Source organism: Micromonas pusilla (assembly GCF_000151265.4).
Source record: "Micromonas pusilla CCMP1545 genomic scaffold MICPUCscaffold_12, whole genome shotgun sequence".
In the NCBI taxonomy this organism is placed as follows: domain Eukaryota; kingdom Viridiplantae; phylum Chlorophyta; class Mamiellophyceae; order Mamiellales; family Mamiellaceae; genus Micromonas; species Micromonas pusilla.
The window spans coordinates 606521-624498 of record NW_003315893.1 but is presented as its reverse complement, the minus strand read 5'-3'; the positions used below and the strand labels follow the sequence as shown (position 1 = coordinate 624498).

At 68.8% G+C, this 17978-nt stretch overlaps 12 protein-coding genes across 12 annotated transcripts; 6 read left to right on the top strand and 6 right to left on the bottom strand.

Moving 5' to 3' along the window:
- Positions 1 to 139: 139 nt before the first annotated feature.
- Positions 140 to 546, bottom strand: MICPUCDRAFT_21601 (mitochondrial protein translocase; the record flags this gene model as incomplete). Its single annotated transcript, XM_003062371.1, has 2 exons — positions 140 to 317; positions 494 to 546. Coding segments are annotated over 2 exons (231 nt in total), but the record flags the coding sequence as incomplete, so codon positions are not given.
- Positions 547 to 1058: 512 nt separating this feature from the next.
- On the top strand, positions 1059 to 3123 carry MICPUCDRAFT_29240 (major facilitator superfamily). The gene is made up of 3 exons (XM_003062611.1): positions 1059 to 1705; positions 1845 to 2130; positions 2347 to 3123. The coding sequence occupies exons 1-3, from the start codon at positions 1458 to 1460 to the stop codon at positions 2971 to 2973; spliced, it is 1161 nt and encodes a 386-aa protein (XP_003062657.1). The 5' UTR covers positions 1059 to 1457; the 3' UTR covers positions 2974 to 3123.
- Positions 3124 to 3306: 183 nt separating this feature from the next.
- MICPUCDRAFT_52262 (uncharacterized protein) lies at positions 3307 to 3495 on the bottom strand (the record flags this gene model as incomplete). The annotated part of the gene is made up of 1 exon (XM_003062370.1): positions 3307 to 3495. The coding sequence occupies one exon, from the start codon at positions 3493 to 3495 to the stop codon at positions 3307 to 3309; it is 189 nt and encodes a 62-aa protein (XP_003062416.1).
- Positions 3496 to 3720: 225 nt separating this feature from the next.
- MICPUCDRAFT_52261 (uncharacterized protein) lies at positions 3721 to 3948 on the bottom strand (the record flags this gene model as incomplete). The annotated part of the gene is made up of 1 exon (XM_003062369.1): positions 3721 to 3948. One exon carries the CDS (start codon positions 3946 to 3948, stop codon positions 3721 to 3723), a length of 228 nt encoding a protein of 75 aa, XP_003062415.1.
- A 335-nt stretch (positions 3949 to 4283) lies between these two features.
- MICPUCDRAFT_11085 (uncharacterized protein) lies at positions 4284 to 5174 on the top strand (the record flags this gene model as incomplete). Its single annotated transcript, XM_003062610.1, has 3 exons — positions 4284 to 4589; positions 4638 to 4867; positions 4997 to 5174. Coding segments are annotated over 3 exons (714 nt in total), but the record flags the coding sequence as incomplete, so codon positions are not given.
- A 543-nt stretch (positions 5175 to 5717) lies between these two features.
- MICPUCDRAFT_52259 (uncharacterized protein) lies at positions 5718 to 6119 on the top strand (the record flags this gene model as incomplete). The annotated part of the gene is made up of 1 exon (XM_003062609.1): positions 5718 to 6119. One exon carries the CDS (start codon positions 5718 to 5720, stop codon positions 6117 to 6119), a length of 402 nt encoding a protein of 133 aa, XP_003062655.1.
- A 275-nt stretch (positions 6120 to 6394) lies between these two features.
- Positions 6395 to 8413, bottom strand: ASN2 (asparagine synthase; the record flags this gene model as incomplete). Its single annotated transcript, XM_003062368.1, has 1 exon — positions 6395 to 8413. One exon carries the CDS (start codon positions 8411 to 8413, stop codon positions 6395 to 6397), a length of 2019 nt encoding a protein of 672 aa, XP_003062414.1.
- A 743-nt stretch (positions 8414 to 9156) lies between these two features.
- MICPUCDRAFT_21352 (uncharacterized protein) lies at positions 9157 to 10355 on the top strand (the record flags this gene model as incomplete). Its single annotated transcript, XM_003062608.1, has 2 exons — positions 9157 to 10094; positions 10199 to 10355. The coding sequence occupies 2 exons, from the start codon at positions 9157 to 9159 to the stop codon at positions 10353 to 10355; spliced, it is 1095 nt and encodes a 364-aa protein (XP_003062654.1).
- Positions 10356 to 10619: 264 nt separating this feature from the next.
- MICPUCDRAFT_52256 (uncharacterized protein) lies at positions 10620 to 12142 on the top strand (the record flags this gene model as incomplete). The annotated part of the gene is made up of 2 exons (XM_003062607.1): positions 10620 to 11436; positions 11607 to 12142. The coding sequence occupies 2 exons, from the start codon at positions 10620 to 10622 to the stop codon at positions 12140 to 12142; spliced, it is 1353 nt and encodes a 450-aa protein (XP_003062653.1).
- Positions 12143 to 12394: 252 nt separating this feature from the next.
- On the top strand, positions 12395 to 12979 carry MICPUCDRAFT_6675 (uncharacterized protein; the record flags this gene model as incomplete). Its single annotated transcript, XM_003062606.1, has 1 exon — positions 12395 to 12979. A coding segment is annotated over one exon (585 nt), but the record flags the coding sequence as incomplete, so codon positions are not given.
- A 177-nt stretch (positions 12980 to 13156) lies between these two features.
- On the bottom strand, positions 13157 to 14690 carry MICPUCDRAFT_68716 (uncharacterized protein; the record flags this gene model as incomplete). The annotated part of the gene is made up of 1 exon (XM_003062367.1): positions 13157 to 14690. One exon carries the CDS (start codon positions 14688 to 14690, stop codon positions 13359 to 13361), a length of 1332 nt encoding a protein of 443 aa, XP_003062413.1. The 3' UTR covers positions 13157 to 13358.
- Positions 14691 to 14737: 47 nt separating this feature from the next.
- MICPUCDRAFT_68714 (uncharacterized protein) lies at positions 14738 to 17366 on the bottom strand (the record flags this gene model as incomplete). The annotated part of the gene is made up of 1 exon (XM_003062366.1): positions 14738 to 17366. A coding segment is annotated over one exon (2629 nt), but the record flags the coding sequence as incomplete, so codon positions are not given.
- Between the last annotated feature and the right edge of the window lie 612 nt (positions 17367 to 17978).

Genomic DNA, 17978 nt, shown 5'->3' with positions numbered 1-17978 from the left:
CGCGACGCGACGACGACTGGACGACGCGAGTGACAAAGAATAGAGTCGTTTAGCGCATTCAACATCAACGCGGGTCCGCCCTCCGTCGACCCCGCGGACGACCCTCGTCCTCCTCGCCGCGACAGCTGCGCGTCCCTCGTCACCGCATCTGCTGCTGCTGCGCCTGCGCGTCCGCGGCGCCGAGCATGCTGCCCACGATGCCCACCGTCTGCCAGTACTTCCCCGTGCATCGGTCCACGCACGCCGCCTCCCCGACGTTTAAGTCTCCGTCCTTGAACTTCTTGTCCATGCACTTCTCGTAGCACGAGCTCACCATCCTGCGGGGGGGTGGGCGGGGGGGGTGATTTAACGATGGATCGGTCGATCGTCAGCGTCGGCGTCGGCGTCGTAGGTCTTTTTCGCGAGACGACAGGACGGACGAGGCGCGGGGGAGACGGACGACGTCGCGACGCGACGCGATGCGCGCGGAGGGAAGGGACGATGGGAAGCGCACTTGTTGAAGAGCTCGACGCGGTACTCCATCTCCTGCGACGCGATGGGGACGACGGCGCGGGGCGGGCGGGCGAGGCGGTGAGCGACGACGACGACGATGACGTCCGTCGGAGGCGGCCGAGACGCGACGAGGGCCGCGGAGATCCGGCCGTCCGCGAGCGGCGATCGACGGGTCGGACGGCGGCGGCGGCGGCGTCGGCGCGAGCGAGCGGCGCACCTGCGTCGCGTTGGAGTACAGCTTCTCCTTCTCGTCGGGAGACATCTTCGACATGTCGACGCCCGGTTGCGCCATCGCGCGCGTCGCGTGTGGAGGCGCGACGCGATCGGCGGCTCTCTCGGAACGACGAGCGCCGACTGAACCAGACAGAAATCGAGCCGATGCGTCTCGCGTCAGATCGCGCTTCAACCATCAGTCGCGGAGGCACGGCGACGGACTCGACGCGGCGATGTGGGCGTCGGCGGCGTCGCGAGCGACCGTCGCGGTCGCCAGAGGGGGCGTCGCGAGCTCCTCGGGCGCGGCGGGGCCTTCGCGCGCGGTGTCGACGCCGACGCGCGCGCGCGGCCGCGCGATTCGCGCGCGTCGCTTCGGCGTCGGCGACGACGACGCCGCGGGCTCGCTCTTCAAAGCCCAACACGTCGACGATCGGACGCGCGGGGCGACGCGAAGAGGGGGCGCGCGCCGACGCTGGCGGCGATCGCGCGCGCGCGCGGAGGACCTCGACGAGGCGTCGGCGACGGACGACCGCGCGGAAGACGCGTCGCGCGGCGGGGAGGACGAGGACGCGCGCGACGACCCCGCGGCCGACGACGTCGCCTCGTCGAACGGCACTTTTCCGGCGGAGCCCGAGGAGGAGTGGACGCTCGAGTTCCCGTCCTCCGTCGACGACGCGCGAGAGAAGTGGGACACGATCCCGTCGCGATACAGAATCATCGTCGGCACGACGTGCGCGTTCATACTCTGCAACATGGACAAGGTGAACATCTCCGTGGCGATCATACCGATGGCGAGCGAGATGGGGTGGTCGGCGTCCACCGCGGGATTTCTTCAGTCGGCGTTTTTCTACGGGTTCGCGCTGTCTCAGCTCCCGGGCGGGTACCTCGCGACGCGGTTCGGCGGCGCGCGGATGCTCCCCATCGGCGTCGCCATATGGTCGGCGGCGACGTTCATCGTCCCATTCGTCGCGGACAACACCGCGGGATTATTCGCGTCGAGGTGCGAAGTTTTTCATCACATCACCCGCCGCCCAGCGCGCGCGTCCCATCCGTCGTTTCACCGACCGACGCGACGTTTGATTCGATCGTTCGCGTCCCCTTTCTTTCAACTGACCGACGCGCCATGCCGTCATCGTCAGGGTGCTCGTGGGTCTCGGCGAGGGCATCTCCCCCGCCGCGGCGACCGACGTCATCGCGCGGAGCGTCCCGCTCAGCGAACGCAGCCGCGCCGTCGCGTTCACGTTCAACGGGTTCAGCATCGGCAGCGTGCTCGGTCTGTCCCTTGCGCCGGCGATAATCACCAACTTCGGGTGGAGGTCCGTGTTCTTTCTCTTCGGCGGCGTCGGATTAGGCTGGGTCGCTTGGGTCGGAAACGGCGTGTACAAGCGCGGCGGCGCGTCCCCGGACGCGGACCCGAAGACGCTGGTCGGCGGCAGGGCGCCGGTGAAGGGGTTACTTGGGAAGCGCGTGATGCTGCCGGAAAAGTGCGAGGTGGACGGCAGCGTCAGGTTCTCGAGCGACGACTGCGACGTCGACGTCGTCTCCGCCAGCGGAAGCGGCAGCTTCGACGACGACGGCGTGAGGGTTTTTATGATGGACGAGGAGGATCCTGAGGAAGACTTCCTTGAGGAAGAACCTGAGCCGCCGGTGCCGTGGGGCGAGATCTTCTCGTGCGTCCCCGTCCGCGCGCTCGCGTACGTGCACTTCTGCAACAACTGGGGGTTCTACGTCCTGCTCGCGTGGCTGCCGTCGTACTTCACGCAAGAGATCGGCGTCAACCTCACGAACGCGAGTCTGTTCACGCTGTTGCCGCCGCTCGCGAACATCGTCGTCGCGTCGTTCGTCGGGCCGCTCGCGGATGCCGCGATCGAACGGGCGACGCCGGTGAACGTCGTCCGGAAGACGGCGCAGAGCGTCGCGTTCTTCGGGCCCGCGACGTTCATGGGGCTCGCGTGCTTCGATTACTTCGACAACCCGCTCGTCACCGTGGGGCTGCTCACCGTCGGCTTGTCGCTGTCGTCGTTCTCGTACGCGGGTCTGTACTGTAATCATCAGGACATGTCGCCGAGGTACGCGTCTATTCTGTTGGGAATGACAAACACCGTGGGGGCGTTCCCGGGGGTGATCGGGGTGCCGCTGACGGGGTACCTGTTAGAGAGGACGGATAACTGGGAGGTATCTATGTTCGCCCCCGCGGTGTTCTTTTACGTCACCGGCGCCGCGGTGTTCGCGAAGTGGGGGTCCGCGGAGAAGCAGGAGTGGGGGTGAACGAACGGACGACGACGGATGAAATTATTTCAATCGCCTTATTATTGGGTACGCGTAGCGCAGAACTTCAGCAGAACTTGTAGTAGCAGATATGATATGATAAGACGACGGTCGCACGCCGGGCGCGGCGCCGGGCGTAGGCACTCCATCTCTCTCTCGTCGTCGTCGTCGTCGTCATCGTTCGCGTCGATCGTCGAATCTCGTCGTCAATCGTAATACGCGTCCTCTGGGTCTGGGTGCCCTTGCTCTAACAGCCTCCGCTCGATCGCGACGAGGCTCTGACGCGAGGGTGCAAAAAACGTTCATTCGTCGGTCAGTTGAAAGGGGACGCGATCAAATGTTACAGTATGTTGAAACCACGCCACGGGGTGGGTGAAAAATTCGGCGCACCTTACACCCCGGCGGCACCTCCGACGCCGACAGCGGCTCGTCGTCCGGAAGTCGCTCTCCCGCGTAGAGCAAGACGACGTCCTCGTGCGAGGCGATGATCCGGCGCTTCCTGCCGTGGTGCGTCGTCTTCATCTCCCCGCCGCGGCCGAGGCCGCCGTCCCACAGACGCTTTTTGATGACCGCCGCGGTCTCGTCGACGGACGCGCGGACGCGGAAGCGACAGCCTGCGGTCGCGCGGGGGAGGGGACCCTCGGGGGAGAGGAAGAGGCGAGAGACGTCGGCGAGGAGGACGAGCGGCGCGGCGCGGAGGAGGAGAGAAGGGCGCGCGCGCCGCGCCGCGCGATCGTCGATTCGTCCTCATCGCGCGCTCGATCGCGCGACGAACGCGCCTTGGCAGTGGAACCCGAGGTGCTCCGTGTCCTTCCGCGGCGGCACCGTCGGTAACCCGAACCCGTTCGGCTGGTAGAACGGGTGCTCGTCCGTGGGCGTCTCTTCGAACACCGCGGCCTCCTTGTCGGGGGGGATCTCTCTGTTGGCGTCCGCGTCCCACGCGCCCTTGCCGAGGGTCGTCTCGTACGCGTTCATCGCGGCGGTCGGGGCGGGTGGGTGTGTCGAGGCGCGACGCGACGCGACGCGACGTCCCGTCCCGTCGTGGGGTCCGGTTGTCAGTTTACTTTTTCCGCGTCCCCGCGTGGCCGGGCGTTTTTTCTCGGCCGTTCCGACAGGGGGGAGGCGTGCGAGCGCCTCTCACAACGCGTCGCGCGACGCCACCGCGCGCGCACGCCCGCGCGGTCGCGGCCGAAGAAGAAGAAGGAGAAGAGAGAGGAGCGCGTCATCGCGTCGTCGCGATGCTCGACGCCGCGAAGGAGGGCGCGAGCGCGTTCGTCGCCGCCAACTTCGCGGGCCCTCCGCCGCGCGGCCTTCCTCCGCTGCCGCCCATCGCGAAGCTCTCGCCTCGCGTGATCCGCGTCTTGGGACAAAACCCGAGCGCGTTCACGCTGCAGGGCACGAACACGTACCTCGTCGGCACGGGAAAGACGCGATGGCTGATCGACACCGGCGAGGGGAAGCGCGCGTACGCGCCGCTGCTGCGCCGCGCGATGAAGGCGCACGGCGTGGAAGGATTAGAAGGCGTCCTCCTCACGCACTGGCACGGAGACCACGTCGGCGGCTTAGCCTCCGTGCGCGCGATGTTCCCGGACGTCGCCGTCGTCGCGCACAAGCGCGTCCGCAGGGACAAGGGCGAGAAAGCGCTCGGGGAGGGAGGGAACGAGGACCCGCGCGCCGCGCGGACGTACGCGGACGTCGCGGACGGAGCCGTCTTCCGCGCGACGGGCGCGACGATCCGAGCGATGCACACCCCGGGTCACTCGGAGGATCACGTCGTGTTCGTCCTCGAGGAAGAGGGCGCGATGTTCGCCGGGGATTGCGTTCTGAACGGGAACACCGCGACGTTCGAGTGTTTGACGGAGTACAGCGCGAGCTTGGAGAGGATGGAGCGAGAGTTGCGCGCCGCCGTCGACGAAGGAAACGACGGCGACGACGGCGACGGCGGCGACGGAAAAGCCGGCGACGGCGACGACGGCGGCGAGATCACCCCCACCGACGGCAACAACGCGAGCGTCATTCCGAGAGGCCGCCTGTACCCCTCGCACGGAGAAGTCATCAGAGACGGCGTGAAGAAACTGGCGGAGTATCGCAAGCACCGGTCGTGGAGAGAAAACATCTTCATGGACGAGCTCCGCGACGGCTGGCGACGCGACCCCCGCTCGGGCGGGATGACCGCCGCGGAGCTGTGCGACGTCGTGTACTCCCGTCAGGTGAGCTGGCTCGTGTTGAAGACCGCATGCGCGCATATCACGTCGCAGCACCTCGCGAAGATGACCGAGGAAGGGAGGGTCGTGAGGGAGGAACGAGGTCTGTGGGGGTGGGTCCTCTCGTCGCCGAGATATCGACCGGCGGCTAGAGAGATGGGAAAGAAGGCAGGCCGCGCGAGGGCGGACCCGCTGTCCGCGCGGTGACGGAGGGAGGGAGGAAGTGGTGGAGGGATAGGACGACGGAGAAGTGATGCGAACGACGACGGAGAAGTGATGCGAACGATGACGTTCGAAGAAGCACGCGGTGCGAGAGTACGGTAGAAGAGGCGCGAGCGCGCGCGAATCGAAAACAGAAACAGTCAGACAGATCGCTCGACACAGCTGTGATGCGAACGTGCTGTCCACTCGTCGCGGCGCGCCTGTTCGAGGGAGGGCCGCGGTCGAGGGCGCGGTCGCCGTCGGCCGGTCCCTCGCCGCCCTCCGCGCGCGTCGTCGCCGTCCCGCCACCTCGCGGCGCGCGTTCTGTCGTCGCGCGCCATGCGCTCGCCGACGACGCCGAGCTCGAGGCCGAGGCCGAAGCATCAGGTCACGCTGCACGACTGCGCCAAGGTCGTCACGTCGCGGACGTCGTCGTACTACAACGTCAACCTCGAGGACGTGATGCGACTTAAGAAGACGATCGAGGACGTGGACGCGTCGAAAGATGACGTCGTGCACGCGCTGCGACAGCTCGCGTCGATGATGATGAGCACAGATCTGCTCGCGAAGAGCCTCGTCGGGAAGAGCGTGAAACGCATCTCGCGGAAGCACGGCGACGGCGAGGTGCGCGCCGCCGCGAAGGCGATCGCGGAGAAGTGGTCCTCGGAGGTCGTGGGGGCGTACAATCGCGAGATGAACGCCGCGAGGAAGCGGATCGGCTTCGTCAAGGCGAGGCGGTGACGAGCGGCGTCGAGACGCGGCGGCGCGGCGGGGGGCGGGGGGAGGACTGGACGTCCGAAGGACGACGACGACGACGACGACGACGATAGACGATAGACTAGCACGGGTACGGGCAGCGCGCGCGAACGGATAACGGAAGCGGCGACGAAGTGCGCCCGCTGGACGAACGATGAATCCGTATTGAACGTCACGAAGAATGGTGTTCACGCGTTTTCCTCCTCCTCCTCCTCCTCCTCCCTCCGTCGCGTCGTCGCGTCGCGCGCCGCGTCGTCGCGTCACGCGACGAACGCGCCAACGGCGCGAAGCCCGACGAAAGCCCTCCCTCTCCGCAAGACGGCGTCGCTCCTCCGCCCGCCGCCCACCGCCCGCGTTCTCCCCGCGCCGATCGCCGCGGCCCTCACCCTCACGGACGCGCCGCTCCTCGCCGCGGCCGCGCTCACGCCGACGACCGCCTTCGCCGCGGACGCCTTGCTTGCGGCGCTCTTACCCGCGGCGCTTTTTTCAGCTTTCGCCGCGCCGCCGCCGCCATCCGCGGCGACGTTGAAAGCGTCCGCGGCGACGTGGACGTTCTTCACCGCGCGTCCGGAGATGTCCCCGACGGACTTCTCCCACTCCGGGTCCCACGAGACCGCCTCCGGGGTGCTGCACGCGATGGATTTCCCGAACGGGCACGTCGCGTATGCGTACCGCCCGTTCTCCATGCCCGTCACGAAGTGCTCCTCGAAGATCGATCGTAGGAGGTAGTACTCCTTCGAGAGCGGCGGGCTCAGGGGGAACCGCGTCGCCGCGTTCGCGAAATCTTCGTCGGACACGACCGCGTCCGCGTACTTCGCCAAGCCGTCCACCCAGTCATACCCGACGCCGTCGCTGAACTGCTCCTTCTGGCGCCACAGGACGCTCTTGGGAAGGTACGGCGCGTCGGGCGTGTCGAACGCCTTGCGCAGCAAATACTTCTCCATGCGCGGGTTACCTTCTTCGTCCTTCGCGCTCATGTCGATGACTTTCTGCTCCGGGTTCGTGTTCATCGCGTAGTCGCACACTTGCTGCGACAGCAGAGGCGTGCGGACCTCGATGCCCCACGCCATCGTGGACTTGTTCGCGCGCAGGACGTCCCACTGATGCAGCCGCGTCGTCTTCCGAACGCACTCTCGGTGAAACTCCGCCGCGTCGGGCGCCTTGTGAAAGTACAGGTACCCCCCGAACAGCTCGTCCGCGCCTTCGCCGCTGAGGACCATCTTAAACCCGAGCGACTTGATGTGCCGGCACAGCAGATACATCGGCACGGACGCGCGAACCTGCTCGAACGTCTCGAGATGATAGACGATGTCCGGGAGCGCGTCGAGCGCCTCCTCCGGCGTGAAGTGCACCTCGTGATGCACCGTGCCGAGCTGCTCCGCGACCGCGCGCGCGGCGACGAGGTCCGGCGCGCCCTTGATGCCGATGCTGAACGAGTGCACGGGCTCGTCGCTGCCGAACGTGTTGGTGGCTTCCTTCTTGTGTCGGACGGCGATGGAGGTGATGAGTGACGAGTCCAAGCCGCCGGAGAGCAAAACGGCGTACGGGACGTCCGCCATGAGACGCTTCTTGACCGCGTCCACGACCGTCTCTCTGAGCTCGGTCAAGTCCGCGTCGCGCGTGGGGATGTACTCCGGGTCCGTGACCCATTGGGGGTCGTACCACCGCGTCATCTTGCCCTCCCTCTCGCCGGGCTCGCGGACGTAGTAGTGCCCGGGGGGGAAAATTTCGTACTTTTCGATCCCGGGGTCGTCCACGAGCGTCTTCATCTCGCTCGAAAACCACACCGAGCCGTCCTTGCCGTACGCGATGTAGCACGGGATCTTCCCCATGTGATCCCTCCCCGCGACGACGCGTCCGGTGTGCCTGTCCTCGATGACGTACGCGAACATCCCGTCGAGCTCTCGAACAAACTCCGGCCCCATCTTCTCGTACAGGTGTCCGATCACCTGGCAGTCCGACTTGTTCGCGGAGACGATGCCGTACTTCTCGCGCAGCTCCGCGTGGTTGTAGATCTCCCCGTTCGCGATGAACGCGATCTTCTTGTCCGCGGCCGTAAACAGAGGCTGGTCGCCGTCCGGACCGGGCGCGACGATGGAGAGCCGCTTGTGCACGAGGTACGTCTGCGCATCCGCGGGGGCGCCGGGGACGCCCATCGCGATGTCCATGCCGTACGAGTCAGGTCCGCGGTGACGCAAGCGCTTCGCGAGGTTGTACACCCTCTTGCGGTTCGCGAGCGGGTCGCCCGTCAGGGCGACGACGCCGAAGATGCCGCACATGTTTTGTTCGTCTCCGAGGAGGAGGCGCGCGTCGGTCGGCGAAGATTAATTCTACGAGCGCCGCCGCGTCGCGAGGACGAACGCCTTTCGTCCGAGCGAAGGCGTGCTGCGCGCCGTCGCGGTCGCGTGGACGCGCGGTCGCGGGTCTGTGAGCGGTGGACGGCGCGGGGAACGATCGTCAGGGGGCGGTCGGAGACGGATCGCGCGACGCGCGACCTTTCGGAAGATTAATTACCGGTCGCCGAGAGATAAAGGAATTCGCTCTCGGCGCGACCGATTGCGGCTGGAGGAAGACGCGCGCGGCGGACGCGGCGCGGGGGAAGGGTCGAGAGCAGCGCGCGCGCGCACCGTAAATCCGACGCACCGAAGGCGCGACCGGGAGAGAGGACGCGTGTGACGCGCGGCCGCGTGCGGGCGCGCGAGCGAAGTGCGCGCCCCCTCGACCGCGACCGCGGACGCTTTTCCTCGGCGACGCCGAAACCCTACGCGAGATCTCAGAATAGACGAGGTGCCCTAAGTCGAGCTCATACTAATTGCTCATATAAAGTACGGAAGTACACAGTACGTGAAAATTATATGAGCATTTAGTTTGAAAGTACGCGTACCGTATCCCCACGGTCGGTCGACATCGAAGGCTTCCGAAAGCTGCCGTGAGGCGAAGGAGATCGACCGTCACGTCACTCGCGACGACGCGCGGAGCGCACCGCCGCCCCTCTCTCTCTCCCCCCCCCTCTTCCTCGATCATGGCGAAGCTCGGCGAGGGCGACGAGCGATGGATCGTCTCCGAGCGCGACGACGGCGCGAACGTGAACAACTGGCACTGGCAAGAGAAGGACGCGTTCGAGTGGGCGCGCGAAAAGTTCGCGTCTCGCCTCGCGCTGACGATCGCGGACGCCGTCCCGGACCCGGACGACGCGTCGCGCGTGATCACGATCAAGACGTCGGACGTCACCGCGCTCACCGGGGAGGCGTACGTGAACCGAAGGAAGGGCAAGATCATCGCCGGGTACGAGCTCGACCTGAAGATGAAGTACGACGCGGAAGCGCGATCGAAAGACGATCCGTCGGGGGACGTCGTCGCCGCCGCCTCCGGGAACGTGCACTTCCCGTACATCGCGGACGAGAACGCCGGGGAGGAGCACGACGCCAAGGTCCTCAACGCGAAGAACGGCGCGCTCGACGACAGGGTCAAGGAGATCATAAGGACGGTGGGGCTCCCGATGATGTGGAGGGCGATCGGTGAGATCGAAAAGGAGCTCGCCGCGGGAGGGCCGGGCGGGGAGGGCGACGCGCCCGCGCCGAAACCGAGCGGCGGCGGCAAGGCGGACTTCAGGGATGGCGCCAACGTCAACGGAGGCGCGAAGAGCGACGCGGATAGGGAGAAGGAATCGAGGTCGGATAAGACCGCGCCGCTGTCGCGGAAGGCGCACGCGTTGAAGATGACGGAGCGATTTTTCTGCCGGCCGCGGGACATCTGCGACGCGCTGCTCGACGGCGGCAGAGTGATGCACTTCTCGAGGTCGCCCGCGGACGTGAAGCCCGCGCCCGGCCCGTTCACGATGTTCGACGGGAACGTCCACGGCGAGACGCTGGAGTACGTCCCCGGGGAGCTCATCCGACAGAAGTGGCGGTTCCGGAACTGGGCCGAGGGCCACTTCTCTGAGGTGACCATCACGTTCAGGTGCGTTCTATACAAAAGTTTTTCACCCATCGCCCGGTTTCAACATTTGATCGCGTCCCCTTTCAACTGACCGGTGAACTGTTTTTGTATGGAACGGCCCTCAGAGAGCCCGAGCCGGGAAACTGCTTCGTGGACTTGGTGCAGACGAACGTCCCGGAGACGGACGCGTTCGGGAACGAGAGCGTGATGGACACGACCGAGGCGGGGTGGAAGGAGCAGATCTTCGGTAGGATCCGCCAGGTGTTCGGATACGGCGCGTGAGGTAGGCGACTGGACGGACGCGGACGGGGGGAGCCCACGCGAGCGATCGATTTCGTTCTGAAACCAAACCGTCGAAACCGAATGTGGGTGAAAAAACAAAACTTGACCGGCCAATCTCCGCGGCGATCGATCGATCGCACCCGATAGGGATGGCTCGTACGAATCGTATTATTTTTTTGTCGGACAGTCACGCTGACTCGTCGAGCCGCGAAGGGACCAGGACGCCTTCGCACTCCCCCCGTCCGCGGGGCGGGCAGCGGGATGATGACCACCGCGGGAGACGAGCGATCGGGTCGATCGCCCCCGCGCGCGGACGACGGCGGCGCGCCCGCGTCGCCCTCCGCGCCGAGCTCGCCGATCCGTCGTTCGTCGCGCGCGGGGGCGATCTCGTCGTCGATCGACGCGTCGTGCCAGACCGAACCGCTTCCGCAGCTCCCGCCGCTTCGACGGTTGCATCCCGCGGGTCCGCCGCGGTCGCAGTCGCCCGTCACCGCGGCCGGCGCGGCGGGGCGGCGAGGCGCGCGCGGCGCCGCCGCGGCGTTCGACGGCGGCGTCGCGGGAGGCGGCGGCGGCGGCGGGGTCGATCACGAGGGCGTCGATCACGGAGACGGCGAGAGCCTGGAGGAGCTGGAAGATCTCGTCGCCGCGCGTCACGCGACGCTCGTCCGCAAAGGCGTCCTCCCCGCGTCGCGGTCGTCGCCGTCGCCGTCGCCGTCGGCGAACGCGCGGCCGCCGTGGAACGACCGCGTCGTGATCGAATCCCCCGCGCAGGCGCGGCCGCGACGACGCGCGCATCATCAGCGTCAAAACTCGCTCGACGCGGAGAGCATCGTGTTCGAGTCGCCGCTGCCGCGCCCGTCGGGATCCGGCACGAGAGGCGGCGCGGTGTGCGGCACGCGCGCGACGGCGACGCGACAGCGGGGGGAACAACAACAACAACAACAACAACAACAACAACGGGGCGGCGGGAGTCCCGGCGCGGGGGACGCCGCCGCCGCCGGGGGCAGGCGCTCGAGGGACGGCGAGCGGCCGAGTTCGAGAGGGAGCGACGGCGGCGGCGGCGGATCGCGTCGTCGAGGAGGTGCGTTCTATCTCACACTGGTCCCCATACGACCGCGTTCGCGAGGTGAACGCCGTTCCTTAAGGACTTTGCCCGGCGTTTCTCTCCGCCCGCCCCTCGGTTTCAATCCCGACACACCGCGACGCCTTTCAACTCCACCTGACGCCTTTGAACTCAACCCCGACGCGTAGACGCGTATACTCCTCGCTTAGAACGCCCCTCATCCGGATCGCGTTCCGCCGTCTCCGCGCCCGAGCCCATCCGCGGCGGCCGCGTCTCCCCCGCGTCTCCCGGCGGCACCGGGGGAAGACGGCCCGGTGCCGCGCGAAGCCCCGGGGCGAACGGGACGCTGCACTTCGCCGCGCGGCCGGCGTCGCCGGGGTCGTCGAAGGCGCGGAAGCCGACGCCGACGCTTCCGGGCGCGCGCGGCGCGACGGGCGGCGGCGGCGGGGGCGTCGTAAGAGACGTAGTCGCAGACGCGGCGGGATCCGGCGGGGGAGCGAGCGTGCCTTTACGGTTGGGCGGCGGCGACGGCGCGAGGAGCGCGTTCGTGCGGCCGGTGGGCGGGGGTGGGGTCGGAAGCGCGTTCGGCGCGTTCGACGGGGGGGCGGCGGCGGGCGGCGGCGGCGGCGGCGGCGGCGGCGGCGGCGGCGGCGGCGCGAAGGCGGGGGGGCTGACGCAGTCCTTGCGGAAGCAGTCCGCGCTGGACCAAGCCAAGGCGGCGTAGGCTCGCGCGACGACGACGACGACGACGACGACGTATGCCGCGCGACTGATAGAGTTATTCGTTTATGATGAAGTTAAGCAAGCGCGAGACTACCAGAAGCGACCGCGACCGCGACCGCGAAGCGGCACGTTTGAGACGTCGTCCTCTCGCGCGGGCCGTGCCCACGTTTTCGTCTTCAGTTCGAACGACGCGCGCGTCTGGATGCACGGCGCGGACTCGAAGTCGGACGCTTCCGTCGTCGTCGTCGACATGGAGATCCGCAAGCGCGAGTGCCTCTTCCCGTGCTGCGTCGTGTGGTGCCCGATACCGCTCGTCACGTGGCTGCTCCCTCCCGTCGGTCACCTCGGGATCTGTTACTCGAGCGGGCTCGTGACGGACTTTCTCGGGCCGCGATTCGTCCATCGCGGCTCCCTCGGGTTCGGCGCCGTGTGCCGGTACTGGCGGCTGGATCCCTCCAAGGTCGCGGAGAGGAGGCGATGGAAGGGCGGCGACGGCGAGGGCGACGGCGAGGGCGACGACGGGATCGCAGCGTGGGACGACGGCGTGCGACGCGCGGAGCGATTCTTCAACGAGGGCGAGGACTACAACATTTTCGGAAACAACTGCCATCAGTACGCGGCGCACGCGCTCAATTTGATGGCGTACGACGGGAAAAAAGACTGGAACACCGTGCACCTCGCGGCCGCGATCGTCTTCAGAGGGAAGTGGACGGACCCGGTCGCGGTGGCGAAGACGTGGGGGCCGTTCGCGTTCGTCGTCGCGCTGTCGATCGCGTTCGAGTGGTACGCCGTGGCAGGCGCGTTGGGGGGGTTGTTCGTCCTCGCGGTGGCGTGGTTCGCGTGCTACAACTGGATCATCGCGTCCCCGGGGGATAAGGTGTACGCGACGCCGCTGTACCGCGGCGCGAGAGAGCTCGAGGAGGTGTCCCCGGTGGTCGACTGACTGACGGCGTCGAGTCGTCGACGAGCGCGGGAAAGGGAATCGTATGACAGACTATTTTCGTCGCGCGTCGTCGTCGTCGTCGTTCTCACGTCGTGATGAACACTCTTCTATCGTCAACGCGAAGCGTTGGTACAACAATCGGCGTTCGTTCCTTCGCAGCCCCCGTGGAAGCGAAGACGAAGCCCCCTACAGGTCGCATCCCTATCCCTAAAAAAAGAATCTCTCTCTCTCTCTTCGGCAACTCATCATTCATCAGCGAGCGCCTCGTCGCGCTCTACTGAATCCCGAGGTGATCTCGGTACTCGAGCGCGAGCGTCAGCTTCTTCGCGAGCTCTTCCTTGCTCGCGTACGCGGGCAACCTGAGCTCCTGCGAGCACGTCCTCCCCTCCGGGAGTTTCCCGACCGGGTCCATCCGGTTCACGCGTATGGGCCCGCGAGGCAACGCGGCGAGACCCCCCGGCGGCAGCCGCGGGCACACGGCGACAAACTCCAAAAACGCGCGCTTCGTCTCGTCCGGAACGGTCGCGAGCGTCTCGAGAAGCCACCTGTACGGCGGCGACTCCGCGGTGTACTGAAACCCGGGCAACACGCACCGCCTCAGGTCATCCATCGTCCACGCGACCGCGTCCTTCCCGCACGCGAGGTCGACAATCTCCCTCGCGGTGAACGCCTTGAGCGCGTCCGCGGGGAACACCTCGCAGACGCCCGCGCGGAACCCCTCGATTTGCGCGGCGACGCCGTCGCGAAACACGTAGGCGACGACGTCCTCGAGGTACTCCACGACGTTCGCGATGTTCACCTCGCCAGCCTCGCCAGCCTCGCCGGCGGCGCCGAGCGCGTGGCCGGTGACGGGGCACGCGTACGTGAGGTACGCGAGCTCTTCGAGTCTCGCGTCCAGCGCCCCGACGTCGTCGGCGGCGGCGTCGGCGTCGGCGTCGGCGTCGGCGTCGGCGTCGACGGCATCGTCCGGGGTGCACGCGCGGACGCGCTTCGCCGGCGGCGTGACCTCTTCGACGCCGCGCACGCCGCCGCCGCCGTCGAGGTCGAGGTCGAGGTCGAGGTCGAGGTCGAGGCTCGGGTTTCCGCCGGGCGGAAACGCGCCGCCGCGCGCCCTCACCGCGTCTCTCACGCGAAGGCACTCTCTCTGTCGCCGCGCGTCCTTGACGATCGCGCGAACGAACGAGATGACGCCGCCGCCGGCGCTCCGCGCGTCGAAGACCGACGAGAGATCGTCCTCGGTGAGCGCCTCGCCGAGGATCGCGGCGCGAAGGAACGCCGGGTTGAGCGGCAGCGGCAGGATGTGGCCGTCGAGGAGCGCCTTGCCGAAGAGCCTTCCGATGAAGGCGAAGCGCTTTCGCGCGGCTTCGCTCTCGGGGGTTCCCGGGGGCGCCGGCGCGGGGAACAGACCGTTCGTGTGCCAGATGTGTTCTGGGCCGCTCGCGCCGTCCTCGTCCATGACCCACGTCGGGGTTTCGACGTTCCCGGCGCGCGACTGCAGCGCGGCGGCGACTTTGTTGTAAAACTCCTTCGTCACCGCGCCGCCGAAGCCCTCTTCGTTTTCGAATAACACCTCGAGCACGGACTTGTGCTTCGCGTGCCTGCGCATGAGCAGCTCCGCGTCGTCGAGAATCGCGTTCCTCTGCACGGTGACGCGCTCGCGTCGCAGCGTCCCGAGCCTTCGCGCGTTGATCGATCGGCCGTGAACGTGCCCGCCGCCGCCGCCGCCGCCGCCGCCGCCGCCGGGGCCGTCCCCTGGTCCGTCCGCGGCGCCCGTGCCGCCGCCCGCGCCGGCTTGCTCTTGCACGAACGTCACCGACCGCGACGTCCCGAACGCGGTGGAGTACAAGTGCCGCAGTCGCGTCTTCAGCGGGAATAAAAAACCAGCGCGCGAGAGTAGAACGCTCGTCCACGCGGGCATCGCCCCGGACGCGACGGCGACGGCGTCGTCGAGCTGGTCCTGGAGCTTCCTCGTCAGCCCGTCGCTGTGCCACGCAGACGCGCCGCCGATGGGGCCGAGCCAGGAGTGCAGCGCGGCGAGGAGCGCGATCGCGACCGCGACCGCGGACGGGTCGCGGCCGATGGACGACCTCCGCGCGATCATCGACGACGCGGAGGTCGTCGCCGTCGTCGCCGTCGCCGTCGCCGTCGCCGGCGCCTCCGCGGGCGCGCCGCGCGCCTTCACCGGCGGCGGCGGCCCGATTCGCGCGCCGCCGCCGCCGCCGAGCTCGAGGACGTCCCAGAACAGCGCCCACGGCTCGTGCGTCGCGGACGCTTCGCGCGGCGGCGGCGGCGGCACGGATCGTTTCGCCTTCGCCGCCGCGAGCGCCGCGGCGATCTTCTCCGATTTTTCGCGCGCCTTTTCTTCGCGTTCGCGCGCCTTCTCCCGCGTCTTGGCGCGTTCCGCGTCCGCGGCAGCCTTCTCCGCGAAGAGCTCCGCGTACACGTCCACGAGCTTCGGGACGCTGATGCGCTTCGCCGCGAGCGCGGGCGCGCCCTTGAGATCTTTCCCGCCGCACATCTCCGCGCCACATTTCTGTCGCAGCCGCGTCACGACGGCGATTTTCGTGACTTTCCCGGCGACCAGCATCGACTTGAGCTCCTCGGGGGGCCACAGGCCGTCGTCTCTCGCGCCCGCGCCCGCGCCCGCGCCCGCGCCCGCGCCCGCGCCGCCCGACCTCGCGTCGCGCGTCCCGCCCGGAGACCCCCTCGACGACAAACCGAAACCGACGTGAGGCGGGATCGGGACTTCCGCGGCGGCGGCTTCCTCCGGCGTCGTCGCCATCTCCGCGGGCACGCCGGCGACGTCGACGCCGTAATGCAAGACGCATCGCGCGAGCCACCTGTCGTGGTCGCCGCCGCCGACGACGGGTCCGGGGTGCCGCGCGCGTGTCGTCGAGACCGCGCCCGCGCCCGCGCCGCCGTCGACCACGTCGGCGCCGCGCGCGCGCATCGTCGACGCTACGGACGCCGCCGCGGACGCCGCGAGCGTTCGAAGCGCGTGAAAGACCGTGGACCCGGGTGGCGGCGACGTCAACGTCGACGGCGGCGGCGACGCGCCGGCGCCGGCGCCGGGTCCCCCGAGCGTCCGCGCCGCGTTGGACGCCCTCGACGCGTACGCCGCCGCCGCGGTGGCGTGATACCCGCTCGACCCCGCGCCGGGTGGCGGCGGCGGCGCGCCGTGGCCGCGCAGATCGCGAGGCAGGTACAGCGACGCGATCGACGCGCCAGAGTCGTCCGGCGACGCGAGCGCGTAGTTGACCGATACCGACGGCGGGGCTTCGCACGACTCCGGCGGAGGGTATTTCGGTTTCGCCGGCGACGCGCCCGTCGCTTTGCCGCCGCCGCCGCCGCCGAGACGCGACGGTCCCGGTCCAGGACTCTTCGCGCCGCGGCGGAGCTGCTCGAGAGAGATGTCGTGTCGCATGATCCGCGTCCCTTCGCGCCCCGCGTCGGAGATGTCGAGCCCGGACCACGTGCGCGCGAGACCGCCGCCGCCCGCGCCGCCGCCGTCTCTCCCCGAACCCACGGCGAACCCTCCTCCGTCGCCGCCGCCCAACACGCGGCGTCGCAACGCGCTCCCTGGGCCAACCCCGGACGCGCGCATGAGCGCCTCGAGGATGCTGTCTCGGGACAGACCCTCCTGGAGCATCCTCCCGACCGCGGCGTGGACCTCCTCTCGCGACGACCCCAGGGAGACTTCCAGGTGAATCTCCCCGCCCGCGGCGCCGCCGCCGCCGGCGGTGCGAACCTCGATGAGCCCGTGCGACGACGCGACCCTCGCTTCTTCGATGTCGCCCGCGCGAACGTCCGCGGACTTGACGTTATCGATCAGCTCGAGCGTCTCGTCGAGCTCGAGGTCGACGCCGTCGGAGCCGCGGTGGCGAACCACCGTCGCCGCCATCCGCTCGCCGTCGCCGTCGTCGTCGTCGTCCTTCTTCTTCTTGTCCCGCTTCGTCGGCGTCGACGTCGGCGTCGTCGCGGGCTGGGACTTCCCCGCCGCGGCGGCTCGCGCCTTGGCGCGCGCTTTCGTCACCGCGTGCACGCACACGCTCACTCGCGACCCCAACGGCGGGCGAGCGTGCGTCCGCCCGGGACTGAGCCCGCCGGCGCCGGACCCGCCGGCGGCGCCGCCGCCGACGCGGTCGCCCGCCGCCGGCGACGACCGCACCGCGGACGCGATGCCCTTCCCTCGCGCCGCGATCGCCGCGTGTACGGCGTCGCAGATCGCTCGCGTGCCGCGGCGGACGACCGGCACGGGAAGGTCGTGCTCGAGCGCGTCCATGACTTCCTCTTCAAAGTCCGCGTACGAGTCCCATCCGAAGATGGCCCTCGCGCCGACGCCGCCGTGAATCTCGCGCGCGTCGAGCTCGTCGCGGTCGCGCGCGTCGTCGTCGTCGTCGTCGTCGTCGTCGTCGTCGTCGTCCATGTCCTCCGCGCCATGTCCTCCGCGGAAACGCAACCGGTGGGTCGTCGTGCCGCTCGGGTGCGTGTGGATCCCGAGCGCGCGGCCGAGCTCTTCCGCGGCGGCGGCAGCGATCTCCGCGGCTTCGGGCGTCACCGCGGCGGCGGCGGTGGCGCCGCCGCCGCCCGCGCCGCCGCCGCCCGCGGGCGTCGGCGTCGCCGCGACGGACGGCGGCGGGACGAGCTTCTTCGCCTCGTCGTCGAGCAAGTTCCAGATCTCGTCCATGTGCGACTCCAAGAAGTTCTCCACGTCCCACTCGCCGTCGGGGGGAAGGCAGACGACTCTGAACGACGGCGCCGCCGGCGTCGGCGGCGAGTTCGCGCCGCCGCCGCCTCGGCCCGAGCGCGCGGACGCTCCTCCACCTCCGCCGCCGCGCGAGGACGTCTTCCTTTTCGCGCCGGCGGCGTCGTCCTCGGCCGCCGCGCGCGCGCG

What these genes read in the sequence shown, in the direction of transcription:
- MICPUCDRAFT_29240 (XM_003062611.1), top strand. Translation starts at nt 1,458, where the DNA reads ATGGACAAGGTGAACATCTCCGTGGCGATCATACCGATGGCGAGCGAG. An exon ending in GCGGGATTATTCGCGTCGAG is followed by an intron (nt 1,706 to 1,844) that starts GTGCGAAGTTTT and finishes CGTCATCGTCAG; the next exon opens with GGTGCTCGTGGGTCTCGGCG. An exon ending in ACGCGGACCCGAAGACGCTG is followed by an intron (nt 2,131 to 2,346) that starts GTCGGCGGCAGG and finishes GAAGAACCTGAG; the next exon opens with CCGCCGGTGCCGTGGGGCGA.